Consider the following 12,513-nt stretch of genomic DNA (forward strand, 5'->3'; position numbering starts at 1 on the left):
TGTCGAATTCCAACAGTTATCACTGAAAATAAATGGAAATCCTATGGCACCCAAGTAGGTGAACTTGGACTAGGATAATAACCATATTAATACGAAGGCTAATGATAATAAAATTGACACTGATTTATACAACTATGTATTTTTCATCAGAAGTAATGAAGTGTTAGAATATTGGAATGCCATCTTTCCAACACCTTGGAAGACAGAATCGGAGTGGGGGTGCAGCATTGTAAATGGGCAATGTCGTTGGCAGAGCTTTGGCGAGTGGTGCCCCCAGTCCTGCTCCAAGTACTTCAATTTTTTGCTCAGAATTATGCATCGATTTTGAGCTACATAGTAACAGCTGTCACAACATAAATGATAGACCAAATGACCTTCAGCTGGAGTTTACTTACAACAATGGGGATGCTTGAACATACCACAAAAAGGTAATTGAGGCCACTGTAAAAAAATTTACAACTGACCCATTGCTTTGGAGATCCTATTTTTGGGTTTACAGTTACGTCAGGAGGAAACAGTCTCCCTCAAGAGTGGGACATCTGATCTGCGAAAGCATTGAAGAATAAGTGAGGAACAGTTTTGATGGACTAGTCACACTCCCACGTTCAATGATGAAGAGATTCAATCAGTGCCATTATATCCACAGTATCAACTCCTTAAGTTCACTAATCAACCACATCATAGGAACCTTCCATTCTTGGTTTGTCTTAGATGACTGCCTACTTTACACAGCAAAAATAATTCATGAATCACTTCTAATACAATTCAAAGCCCTCACAATCTGACATTCCTGTGATCGCAACCTGAAAGCATCTGCTGACCTGAACAACAACCAAAATACACACCAATTGTCGCACAGTGCCACTAGCCAACAATATAATAAAAAATGGACCACTCTAAACCAAAAACAAATTCAACTATCCATAAGCAACGCAAAGGTAATTGTGAAAACGTACATGAAAAAAATCAACGGCAATTTCAAAGTTTTTTCTTTTTGAAGCAAGGACCATGGCATGCGCAATAAAAGCAGTTTCAGCACACACAATTATAGGAAAGAGAAATCAGAGAAACAATGTACATGAAACATGGGAAATCTGTGATTCACTTCAGAAAAACTTTGCCATGGCAGGGAAAAAAATGTCTTACCATCAAACAATTCGAGTGGCTCCTGGCTACTGGCCATCATCTCCTGTTCATTGGTATCCAGGTGGTGATGCAATGGGGGGGGCTTCTCATCTAAATGATGAGGTGTTGCTTCCATGTGGTGCTGCGAGTCTGCTGAGTTGATTTGATGGGTTACACTCGGCTCCACACGTGCCGACCCAATATCACTCGAGTTCATTGGGTGAGCAGAGACCGAGTCATCGTGCTCCACTGACACCGGAAGGGACAAATCGTCCCCACATCCAGAGAAAGACTGAGACACCTGCACTCGGCTTTCCTAAAAACAAGATATGACTCATTTAAGCAGACATCAGAGGAATTTATAACATCAAGACAGGTAGAACATCTCAATTCACTCATCAGTGCCTGGTACATATACCTATTTACATGGTACGTGGTGCAGGACTCAGTTTCAGCACAACTTGGGCGACAAAATGAGCCAATTCACTAACTTTTCCTTCCAATTAGATTCCAATAGAATTTGACAATAAAAGAGATCCATATTTTTCAGTGTCTAAGTCTGTCGCCTACTTGTTGAGCTATTCGCCACAGGACACTTCCTGTCTCAACCCTTTAGCAGATAAGTTGATGACATCACCAACTGCAACCTAGTAACCCCCTACTCCCCAGCAACTCCTCTCCACCTCACATGGGACTCCCTTAATTCATTGCCATTGACACACACTTGAGTGATTTCTTCCCTCAATGAAAAGTTCTCCCTCAGCAAGTGAATGATCCAGAACTCTGAGGGAGAGTGATGCTTAGGATCTCAATGCCAATGTCATTTTCTTAAACTATATAGGTAATGTCGAAAAAAGTCACACCTTTCTTCCACATAAACCCGGGTTTGAGTTACCATAGTGGCACCAAAAGGATTTTATCTGTACATTTTTAAGACTTCGAAATACATTGGTAAACAGATTTGCAAATCTGTATATTATGCATGTCTGATGATACCTAGTCACACCATATATTATTTGCACATTTTAAAGATTCTGCTAAACATCATATACAGTTACACATATCTGTATTGTATATTGTAACCGGTGCATTCTGCCCGCTTACATAGTGGCGCATGAGACGGGAGTGCGAGGTAAAGGAAGGCCGTTTTTTTTCTTTTGATATGTGTCCGTGTGAATGTGTGCGTGAGTGTCATGAATCATTGAGTCCCCATTTGATGTTTCCCTATTTTCCTCCCCACAATGTGTAATGCTTTCCCCCCCCCTCCCCTAAAGTGTGCAAGTCGAACTATTAAGACGAAGAAGAACGTGGTTTCCCCCCCCTCCTCGTGTCCTTGGTGAAGTGACCGTCCAGCCCCAAGTGCATCATCCCTTTCTTTCCCCTGACCCCCCCCTCCCCGGTGTTTCCTCCCCTCAATGGCTATATAACGTGGTGCACCGGAGGAAATGGGCTTCTATTTTTTTGGCGATTCCAAGCAACAAAAAACGCTCCCAAGAGTAGGCGGAGTTTGGGGAGGCAGAGAAAAAAGTTGGTGGAGAGATCCCGAGAGAGAGAAAGAGAGAGGGTGCCCAATGCGAGTAGGAGTTGCAAGGTAGACTCGTGGTGCCGATGAAAGGATCTCCCAACTGTCGCATAGAGGCCATCTCCCACTCGTGAACCTGCCGGAGTTGACGCAGAGCAGCCTACACCGCGGAACGGAATCGCCACGATCAGCAGATCGAGAGCCCCGAAAATTCAACAAACTGTAAGAGAAAAAGCCACGAAATCCCATTCCCCCCCCAAGGAACAGAAGAAAATTCCCACTTCACCAAGTCAAGAAGAGAATTCATTAAAAACGTTTGTAAAATTCCCCCCGCACAAATAGAGAAGAGGACAGTACTTTCCCCTATTACCGTGTGAATTTCAGTGCAATATCTATTTCGTTGTTTCATATTTCCATTCCCCCGTTTCTTTTTGTTTTTTTTTTTATTTGTCCCCTTTTCTTGTGGTTTTGTATGGGTTGTGAATGTGAAAACGTGTAGCGTGATTTTTTTTTTGGGTTTAGGTTAAGGACTGAAATTTTTCTGTTGTGCAGCATAGTGAATTATGCGTTGTATTTCATTGAATTCAAGGAGAAGAAGTTAATTGTTACTTTTGCCATTGATTATCTTGTATTTGTAAATGATCATATTTAAACTCATTAAATTTATGTTGAGCGAACTACGCAGTCGAACGGCTTTCTTTATCCGAACGCTCCTGTCTCAGGTCTCATCACCCCTAAACTTCCCCCTCCTACCCTTTCCCAAAATCCCATTCCCTCGCCCCAGGTGCACGGAATATCCCCGCTACACCTCCGCCCTCCCCTTTTGCCCTCCAATCTCCCCCTCCCCGAATGTGCCCCGCGCGGTGGGGTTACAATATATATTTATCATATATTTGAAAATCTCTGCTTCTCTTCGTGGATAGTTATAATTTGAGATTTATTTCAGATTCCTATAAAAAAAACCTTGAATTACAAATTTTTGCCCACTGTAATACGCATCTATGTTAATATAACGGATAAAATTCTTATTTTGAACCTTGAGCAAAAACGATCGGCAGCCATCTTCTATACTATGTGACGAAATCAAACCAATCAAACATCGCTTCCTAGCAACTGAAACTTTGTTTACATTCGTAGTTACTGTATTTTGTGCCGTGTCTGAGCCATAAAATTGTGTTTCACAAGCAAATTTAAATTGGAGTGCATTCTGGAATAGGAAAATATGGAAATAATATGTGTTTCCAAGTGAAGACTGGCAAAAAGGGATCAAGAGAATATTCTTCCATGCCATTTTGTATCTATTAAAATGAAACCTACACCAGATGACCATTTTAATGTAAGTAAATGGAACATTATTTAACACGTGCATTACTAAATATTTGGATGCCAGCATCAGAGCATATCAGTTTCTCCAGATTACACTGTAATTATGAAGAGAAAAATTCTCAAACTCCTTCAGGATCATGATGAGCCCAAGGAGGTGCAAATGGACCATGCTATCTCCAGAGATGATAGCGTGAAGGCTGATGAAGACAATTATAATCCATAGATGCAAGAGGACTACATTCTTCCTGGTACAAGTATGGCTCCCACTTCCACAGAGAAGCACAGAATCGAATGAAGTATACAAGCAAATCTGTGCTAACAAGTTGCTGTTCTCAAACAATTGCAACTTCTCCAATCAAAAATATTAGTCTCTTGTTTTGCTCACCATGCCAATAATTTTGAAAGTGACATTTGTACCTTAACCACTGCGCTTGGTGAAGCAGTGTACCACTCCCTGAAGAATCAGAATACATACAAATACGTCATTACACCTATCAAGTATATGCACTACTATGAATTTCAAGGACGCAGCTAGCAATTAAAGCTAGGGAGGGTTTCAGGTACAACTACCATATTTGCTCGAATCTAAGACGAGGTTTTTTTTCCCTCCTAACTCCTGCAGAAAAGAGGGTTTGTCTTACAATCGGATGCAAAATTCTCGATGTCAATCGGGTTGCATAATTTACGTAAAAAATATGGATACCTGAGTTTGCCACCTGATAGCTATACAACGAAAAATCACAGTCAAAAAGAGCTGAACAGTAATTTAGCTAATTTAATTTTGCTTTCACGTAAAAAAACATTTTCCATATTTAGGCAGCAGGCGAAGATTCGGTGCGTGCCGATCAGTCGCCGGGCGCACTTCTGCCGTATCTGCGAGATCGCCTGCTTTAGCCTGGGTTCGGCTCCATTCCAGTTAAAGCTTGATCAACTGACAAAATGTTCATGTGATTGGTTACAATTTACCTAAATTGTAACGTTAAAGCCTCAATGCCGTCGCGGAATAAACTGCTACAAAGTTGTTGCATTTTTCTCAGAGCAACGGTAAGAAGGGAACATGATTTGCCTCTGATTAGAGAGATCGATTCAGTTGTGATCCAGTGCCCTTCAGAGTATCACGATGGCAGAGAAAAGAAGTCATTACACTGCCGCTTTCAAAAGAAAAGTTATACAGTGGAACCTTGATCTATCGTTCCCGCATTGATCATTTTCCCGCATTCTTCGTTTGCCGTTTCTGGTCCCAAAAGTTCCACAAAGACAATGTAATTTTTTCGTGCATCTATCGTTCCCCGAAGTATCATTTTCCCACATTGATCATTTGAAGATCTCGGTCCCGACGAATAATTTTCCCGCATCCATCGTTAGACGAAAATGAGATGAAATAAATGCAATGTGTCATTTATGGCTAATAACAACAGACACATAGTATGAATCTTCCCCAGGAGATGGAACTACCATTGGGAGAAGATCAGTGTCGTGGGAGAGTAACATTAGCACATTTCCCAAGATCCGTTATCCCCTCGATTCAGCACTCGCCTCCCCCCCTCTGAAGCTTTCCTCTTCTCCAAAATCAAACAAAAGGTCCCAGCTGGCGCAGGGATCGTATTACAAAGACCTTAGCTTCGAATGAAAATATCAAGTTACTTGACAACAAAAGAAATCTTTTCACGCCTCTCCCTTTCTCGCCCGCTGACTTTTTTCAGCCTACCTGCTTCAAAGTTCCCCTTTCCTGGAGGTCAACTGCTGCATGAATCACCAATTGGCCCAAAAGGTGTCTAAAAATGAATTTCGGCAATTGGTGTTATACTTTTATTAGATTGAGATATTAGTGATGTGCACGTAATTAAAAAAAGAATGATATCAAACACGACGTATTTCTGACGTTATTTAAGCATTTTTAAGCAAGGAACTATTTGGAAAAATACAACGGTGATTTTGGCGAAACTCGATATCCTCGTAGCTGAGCTTCTCAGCAGTTAATGCGGAATTTTTTTTCCAAAAGCAGGATATCAGGTTATTATCAGTTATCAATTTACGAGTTATACCATAAGTCTCACTTGTCAGAGTTACTGACGAAGGGATATCTTCTAAGGATATTTTGTTTCTCCCTACTAACAATCAGAATTCATCTGCTCATCTGGTGCTACGCCAATTAGAAAAGAATGAGTATCTTAAGGACAAAAAATTTCATGGCGCAGTCATATGGTCATGCTTCACCCACTGCACTATGCTCTGCATACGCCATACACGATAGCATCAGTTCCGAACTTCACCTCAAGCAAGTGGTTCTCCACTTTCCAGGATGGCTTGACTTTAAACCATTGAGTGTTTTCTGTGTGGGTTTAATAAAGTCAGGTTTCATTTTCACTAGTTTAATTTCATTCGTCTTCGGACCATATAACCAATATGACCTAAGTGTCTCGATAAAGTACTAGAATTCCTGTAATTAGGTAAAATCTTGTTTGGATCCTTTACTGAACATCATAATTACGCGCCAAAAATTCTGTGTTTCCTGGGACATAGGCAACCCAGCCAAACATTCCCGGATTTGATCGTTTTCCCGCATTCATCGTTTATTCGTATCGTTATTAGGAAAAAAAAAATTTTCCCTGTTGGAGCCCCAAAAAAGAGGGGTTCGTCTTAGATTCGTGCAAATACGGTAATACTGGGGAGCCTGGGGGTATGGCATACCTGCTACAGTGGAAGCAGGAGGTGCGGGGGCCCACTGCCAGAAGAAAATTTCAGATAAATGGTGAGTTTTACGGCCTTCTGAGGGATATTTTATTAATCCTTACACTACTCAAAAGAAATATAAATCCAATTAAGTTAAATAGAATAAAGTTAAAAATTTCCCTGGGCTCTGGGGGGTTTTTATGCCCAAAACCCACCCCCCCTCGCTCACCATTGATGTATTTAATGTGAAACCTACATTAAAAGGATAGCATTGCCCTTTCCCTACACTACTCAGATGGTAGACAACCCTTCTTCAAAACACCAGCCTTACCATTCACCTACACTTACTGTTTGACGAAGCTTCGTAGTGAGAAAAAAATCGATCCCTGAAATTTGGAACCACTTTAACGACAGGCGATGGACATCAGCAGACACACCTTCTACTACGTACATGCATGTCAAATATCAAGATGGCACACGTAACACAGCACAACCAGCATGTCACCATTTTCTAGCTATGCAATTGAGGTTTATAGGAGACTCAACGTGACATTACTTCATACAGAACTTCTCTGGTGAAACCAACAAATGGCTGAAGCTGTGAATATTCTAGGGAAGTAACTGACCAAACAATTTTTTTGCAGCAAGTGAAGTGTGTAAAATCAATGCATACTGGTGAGTATTTTAACTTGATTATGGGAACGGTTCCACTAAAGTTCTCATTGAAGTTATTTTTTCCACAGTAACACTGTTCTCAGTTTATTAACTTAGGATATAGTTTTGTACACCTTTTAAAACTTAATCTTAAGTTATTGGGAAAGTTTGCTTAAGTTACTTAACTTTCAGTCAAAAGTTCTTTACTCAGATTTTTTTAAGTTTGGAAACTGTTTCAATTTACTTTCAATCAACACTTTTTATTTAAGTTTTTTTCAGTTCAAGTTATCCCAGTATTACTCAGTGTTAAGTTAAACTCAGAAATAAATCTCAAATTATAACTATCCATGAAGAGAAGCAGAGATTTTTAAATATATGATAAATTATATATACAATACAGATATGTGTATCCATATATGATGTTTACCAGAATCTTTAAAATACGCAAATAATATCCTTATGGTGAAACCAGGGATCATCAGACATGCATAAAGTATGTATTATATACAGATTTACGACATGATATATGCATTTGGCTAAAACATATGGACTAAAATGGGTTGCGGAAAGAAAAAGTTTGAGGACCGCTGTGCTAGGGTATTCGCATGTTAATATTTCACGCACCACGACTTCCCTTGAGCAATCGCTCCCTCTCAACTACTGTGGTGACCGAGAGGTCTGAGGCGCTCCTCCATTGTCTTTGGCCACTTGCATCCTGGGTTTCGAGTCCCGGTGAAGGTTAATTTTTTTTCTCTCTCTTAATTTTATAAATCACTGTCACAACTCATTCCCATTCGCTTAATTTAGTTACTTGGCGATTTTTTTCTTTTCTAATTAGATAATGGATTTTAAATGGAACTCCAAATTGTGCCTTACCGCGCAAATTTGACAATGTATATAAATACACATGAATTTTTGGGTAATGTGCTCATCCTCACCCCAGCCATTACTCCCTCAGCCTCTTCATATAGTTATAACCTCAACTTTCTTCTCACCAAATAAACGCCGTTGGATATCTTCACATTCAGTTACTGACCCTATCTGGATCTGCAGATTTTAATACGTCCTCAAGTGAGCAATCCCAGTTTTTTATCCTAAAAAGCTGTCCCTGTGACAAGCTCTCCATAAACACTGCCGAGTTGTATATGTACATTCATCCCACCACATCATTGTTTAGAAAAACTAAAAATTTAAAGTCCTTAAAAAAATTAAAAAACAAAGGAAATGAATATGAAGCTGTTAACTACACTTATGAAATAAATCAACAGACACACACACGCACACACACACACAAAGAAATTTCACCATAAGACAAATATGAGCTCAGAATGACAGAAAACTAACCATTCCATCCATACTGTGGAACGGTTCATGGTATTCAGTCCCATTAGCATCTAGTTCCTGCTTTATTTCCTCCACTGGTGAAACAACTTCCACTATGTCAGGCATATCCGACTCTGGAACAAGGCTCTTTGGTATAACTCCCATGGGGCTAGAATAGTTACAATTAGAAGACAACTGAAAAGAAAAGCAAGGGATAAAATTTTCAGGACTTCCAAAAAGGTATACAAATTAAATAGCCATAAAACAATTCCAAATGAAAGTTGGCAAATTCACCTGAGAATCTGAAAGAAATCTATCAGAATTTGAGGGTTCGACAGAACCAGACGATTTTCGTCCTCTTTTGGCTGAGGGTGGCCGGTCCAGGTCACTCACAACTTGTGTTGTCATCTCTGCCTGTGTCTCAGGCTTCCTCACATGGTTGTCAGTCAAACCTCTAATCTTTAAGGCTTCAGCCGTCTTCAGGAACATGGGCAGTAAATTTTGACTTACGTTTACCTCGCCTTTATACATAAACTGAAGGAGAGCCCTCATTTCTGTATAATTAACATCCTTCAGTATTACTATTGGATGTGGGTGATGATTCTGTATAAATAGTGATTCAAAATATGGACTGCATGCCGAAAGGATAGTCTGATGTGCTCTGAATGTTTGCCCATCACAAGCAAGGGTCACATCCACCAATGCTTCTCTCTGAAGAAGGCTGCTTAGTACATCTGCCAAATTCATTGGGTGATTATTCCACCTCAAACAAAATTGCTGCTCCATTTTAATTTTCTTCTGGGTAACCTAAAACAGAATGGTTTGGACGAAAAGTAATTTCATAAAATAAATAATTCACAAAGAAAGTTATACATATGCAATTGCACCACCTTAATGGAAAATATTGAAGATAACAAGTTTATTTGAAAATTGGGCTAGATATGAAAAAATAATTTAGCAAAAAGAAAATGCAGTTCTGAAAGGTGTACCAAATGATTAGTTTGGTCGAAGGGTATAATGATCCTCAAAATAAAATCCGCGCTCATCCAAAAACCAACGAAGTATTAACTTGTGGACTGTCACACTAACTTGATTCCAGAATCCAGTTCAGAAGAAATAATTCACTTGAATCTACCCATAAAATACCCAAGAAGAGAAGCAGAGATTTTTAAAAATATGATAGATATATATACAAGACAGATACGTGTATCTGTATATGATGTTTACCAGAATCTTTAAAATACGCAGATAATATATATACAAAAATATACTAGCTCACTTCCTTCTTCTGTTCAGTAATTAACTTACATGGATAGTGAAAAATATTTTCAATACCCTCATTAACTTACATGGAGTCATCGAAAAACAAAAACAACTGCCACTCGACTTCGGAAACAAGACTGACAGGACCTCAGTTGACACACTCAATATAATTAATTGGCGACTTGTCACACCAGCCCGACTTGCGAAGGTGAACTGTAATGTAGTTCGACATCAATACACGAGAAAATAAATAAGTGAAATACGTAACCACATGTGCCATACACACAAGCCACCGATGACCTACTGTCCTATGTTGTAATTGCCCCAAATGCAAAGCAGACTACACAATTGAAGTGAATTTAAACACGTACAGGGTTAATGACACGTTTGATAAAACATCATCAATTACCAATTAAGAGCAAATGTACCCCATGCGACGATTTCAATTGTATAACAACAGTTCACTTAACGGCCACGTTCTGCTAAAAACCGATTCCAACAGAACTATGTTAAGTTCAACAGCTAGATTTCTTACTTATAAAAAATTAGATTCTGCCTACTCATGAGCAATAAACAGTGGCAGTCATTATAAAAGGCAAAAATGAAAGTAAAGTTCCAAAGAAAATAAATCTTTATAAACAAACGCAAATGTAATTAACAAGTGACGAAGTGAGGGCAAAATAATTGCGGTAGGATTTACTTACAGATCAAACCGCAACAGACGATCTCAAAGAGATGCCGCTTCACAGCCAATATTAAGAGAGAACTCTGGAGGAGCCCGCATACCTTGACACAACTCAACAGATCAATGTTTGTGATATTTCTTTTCTCCCCAACGCCATTGTGCAACCAAGTAACTACTAGTCATAACAAAGTAACAAAGGAAAGCGGACCCGAATGCCCCGAATGACCGCTTGATAACCAGCGGGAACAGACGAAGGAACCGGATTTGATTGGTCTTGTTTGTAGGCTAATCTTTGTTTATCGTTATTTCGGATAATTCCGAGTTTTATTTAGCTTTAAATTTTCAATTCACGTTACGCAGACAAATTTTAAAATTTCGCTTTAGGTATTTCGATCGATTGCGGAGAATCTCCCTTCGTGGACTTAACGCGGTTTTTTTGAGTGTGTCTGTCATACTAAAATTCAGCAGTGTCGACACGGTCGACACTATCCATTTATTTTCATGGCAACATCATGAAGCTCTTGTGTTCAATGCATCATTTCCACATTGCAAAAGACATGACCGATAGACTATGCTTGGTATATAAATGCACAATCGGGCTTTCAAATACCTTGAATTCAAATCGAAATATGCCTGTCTAATATATGTTCTCAGGGCCGGCCTTAGGGTGGGGCGACCGCCCCGGGCCCCGCTCTTTGAGTTCGTGAAAAAATTAAAATATACGATAGTATTGAATCAAGGTATCGTAACGGCGTAATTACGAAGTCTGAATTTGGGAGGGGAACACATACTTAGCCAGAGAGTGGTAGGGATTCAAAATGCTCGAGTTTGTAGATGGGGTATAGAGTTTAATATTTTAAGTGAAGGGCCCCACACTGAAGGTTCGCCCCTAGCCCTGCACCTGCTAGGGCCGGTCCTGTATGTTCTTATATCATACGACCTATACTCTCTGCTGAAAGATAATATTCCAAAGTAACTCTTCTGAGAGATACGTATTTATTAGTTTACTCAGTCAACACAAAAGTTATGGCCAATATGTGGCATGCCATTATCACCATAGTGAGTTACAATTATGGCACCATTATGTGCATGAAGTCTGGATAGCCACATTTGGGTAGCCATAATACCCAATCCCAAATATATGAATATTAATGCAATAATTCCTTCATACTAATAATATAATACCTCCTTCAATCTGGTTATGCCCATCAGGGCCACCACCATTCAATTAAAAATAACGAGTTTCGGAGAATTAAATGTGAAGGATTAATTGAGATAAAACATTAAAGTTTTTATTTACAGTCAATTTAAGTGATACATAGGGTAGAATGCCCCCTGGTCGGCACCCCTCTCCTTCCCCTTCAAGTAGTTGAGTCTTTGCAGTAAACCAAGAATTACATAATATCAGAAAGTTAAATGCAAATAAAAGCAGTGGCGCAGCGAGGGGGGTTTTGGGGGATAAGACCCCCCCCAGAGCTCAGAGAATTTTTTAATTTTAATCCATTTCACTTAATTTGATTAATATTACTTATAGAATAGTGTAAATATTGATACAAAATCCCTCAGAAGACCGTAAAACTTACCATTTTGAACCATTAATCTGAAAATTTTTCATGGAGAGGGCCCGCACCTCCCGCTTACCCTGGCGGGTATTCCACACCCTCAGACACCCCAGTGTTTTGGTCCTGAAACCCCCCTAGCCTTAATTTCTAGCTGCGCCCCTGAATAAAAGTACTTAGTAATGTGTAATATTTCTAACCCTGCCGCGTGAACAGTACTGAAATATACAAGAATTGCCATGAGAAAAATTCCCCAGGACCGGGAATTGAACCACGGACCTTTGGCTTTCCGGGTCAATGCGCAAACCACTACGTTATCCAGGTTCTTTAATTCCCATGGCAATTATACCGAGGCTCATGGTACTAGGTATTAGGCCCTCGCG

The 12,513-nt window shown here is 39.7% G+C and overlaps 1 protein-coding gene across 9 annotated transcripts in view; it reads right to left on the bottom strand.

The window, feature by feature from the left end:
• Positions 1 to 10,789, bottom strand: part of LOC124171906 (protein tramtrack, beta isoform-like) — a 62,176-nt gene extending 51,387 nt beyond the window's left edge. For 3 of the 9 annotated variants that reach the window (XM_046551310.1, XM_046551311.1, XM_046551312.1), the window contains exons 1-5: positions 10,591 to 10,786; positions 9,973 to 10,099; positions 8,918 to 9,430; positions 8,645 to 8,818; positions 1,147 to 1,441 (exon numbers count right to left, since the gene is read on the bottom strand). In XM_046551310.1, the coding sequence (XP_046407266.1) occupies positions 1,147 to 1,441; positions 8,645 to 8,818; positions 8,918 to 9,409 (961 nt within the window). In that variant the 5' untranslated portion in view covers positions 9,410 to 9,430; positions 9,973 to 10,099; positions 10,591 to 10,786. Of the gene's footprint in view, positions 1 to 1,146; positions 1,442 to 8,644; positions 8,819 to 8,917; positions 9,431 to 9,972; positions 10,100 to 10,190; positions 10,273 to 10,295; positions 10,566 to 10,590 lie in introns of those variants that run through there. The other 6 variants (XM_046551304.1, XM_046551306.1, XM_046551308.1 and 3 more) reach the window with 6 other exon arrangements.
• Positions 10,790 to 12,513: the final 1,724 nt, after the last annotated feature.

Source organism: Ischnura elegans, chromosome X (genome assembly GCF_921293095.1).
Source record: "Ischnura elegans chromosome X, ioIscEleg1.1, whole genome shotgun sequence".
NCBI lineage: Eukaryota > Metazoa > Arthropoda > Insecta > Odonata > Coenagrionidae > Ischnura > Ischnura elegans.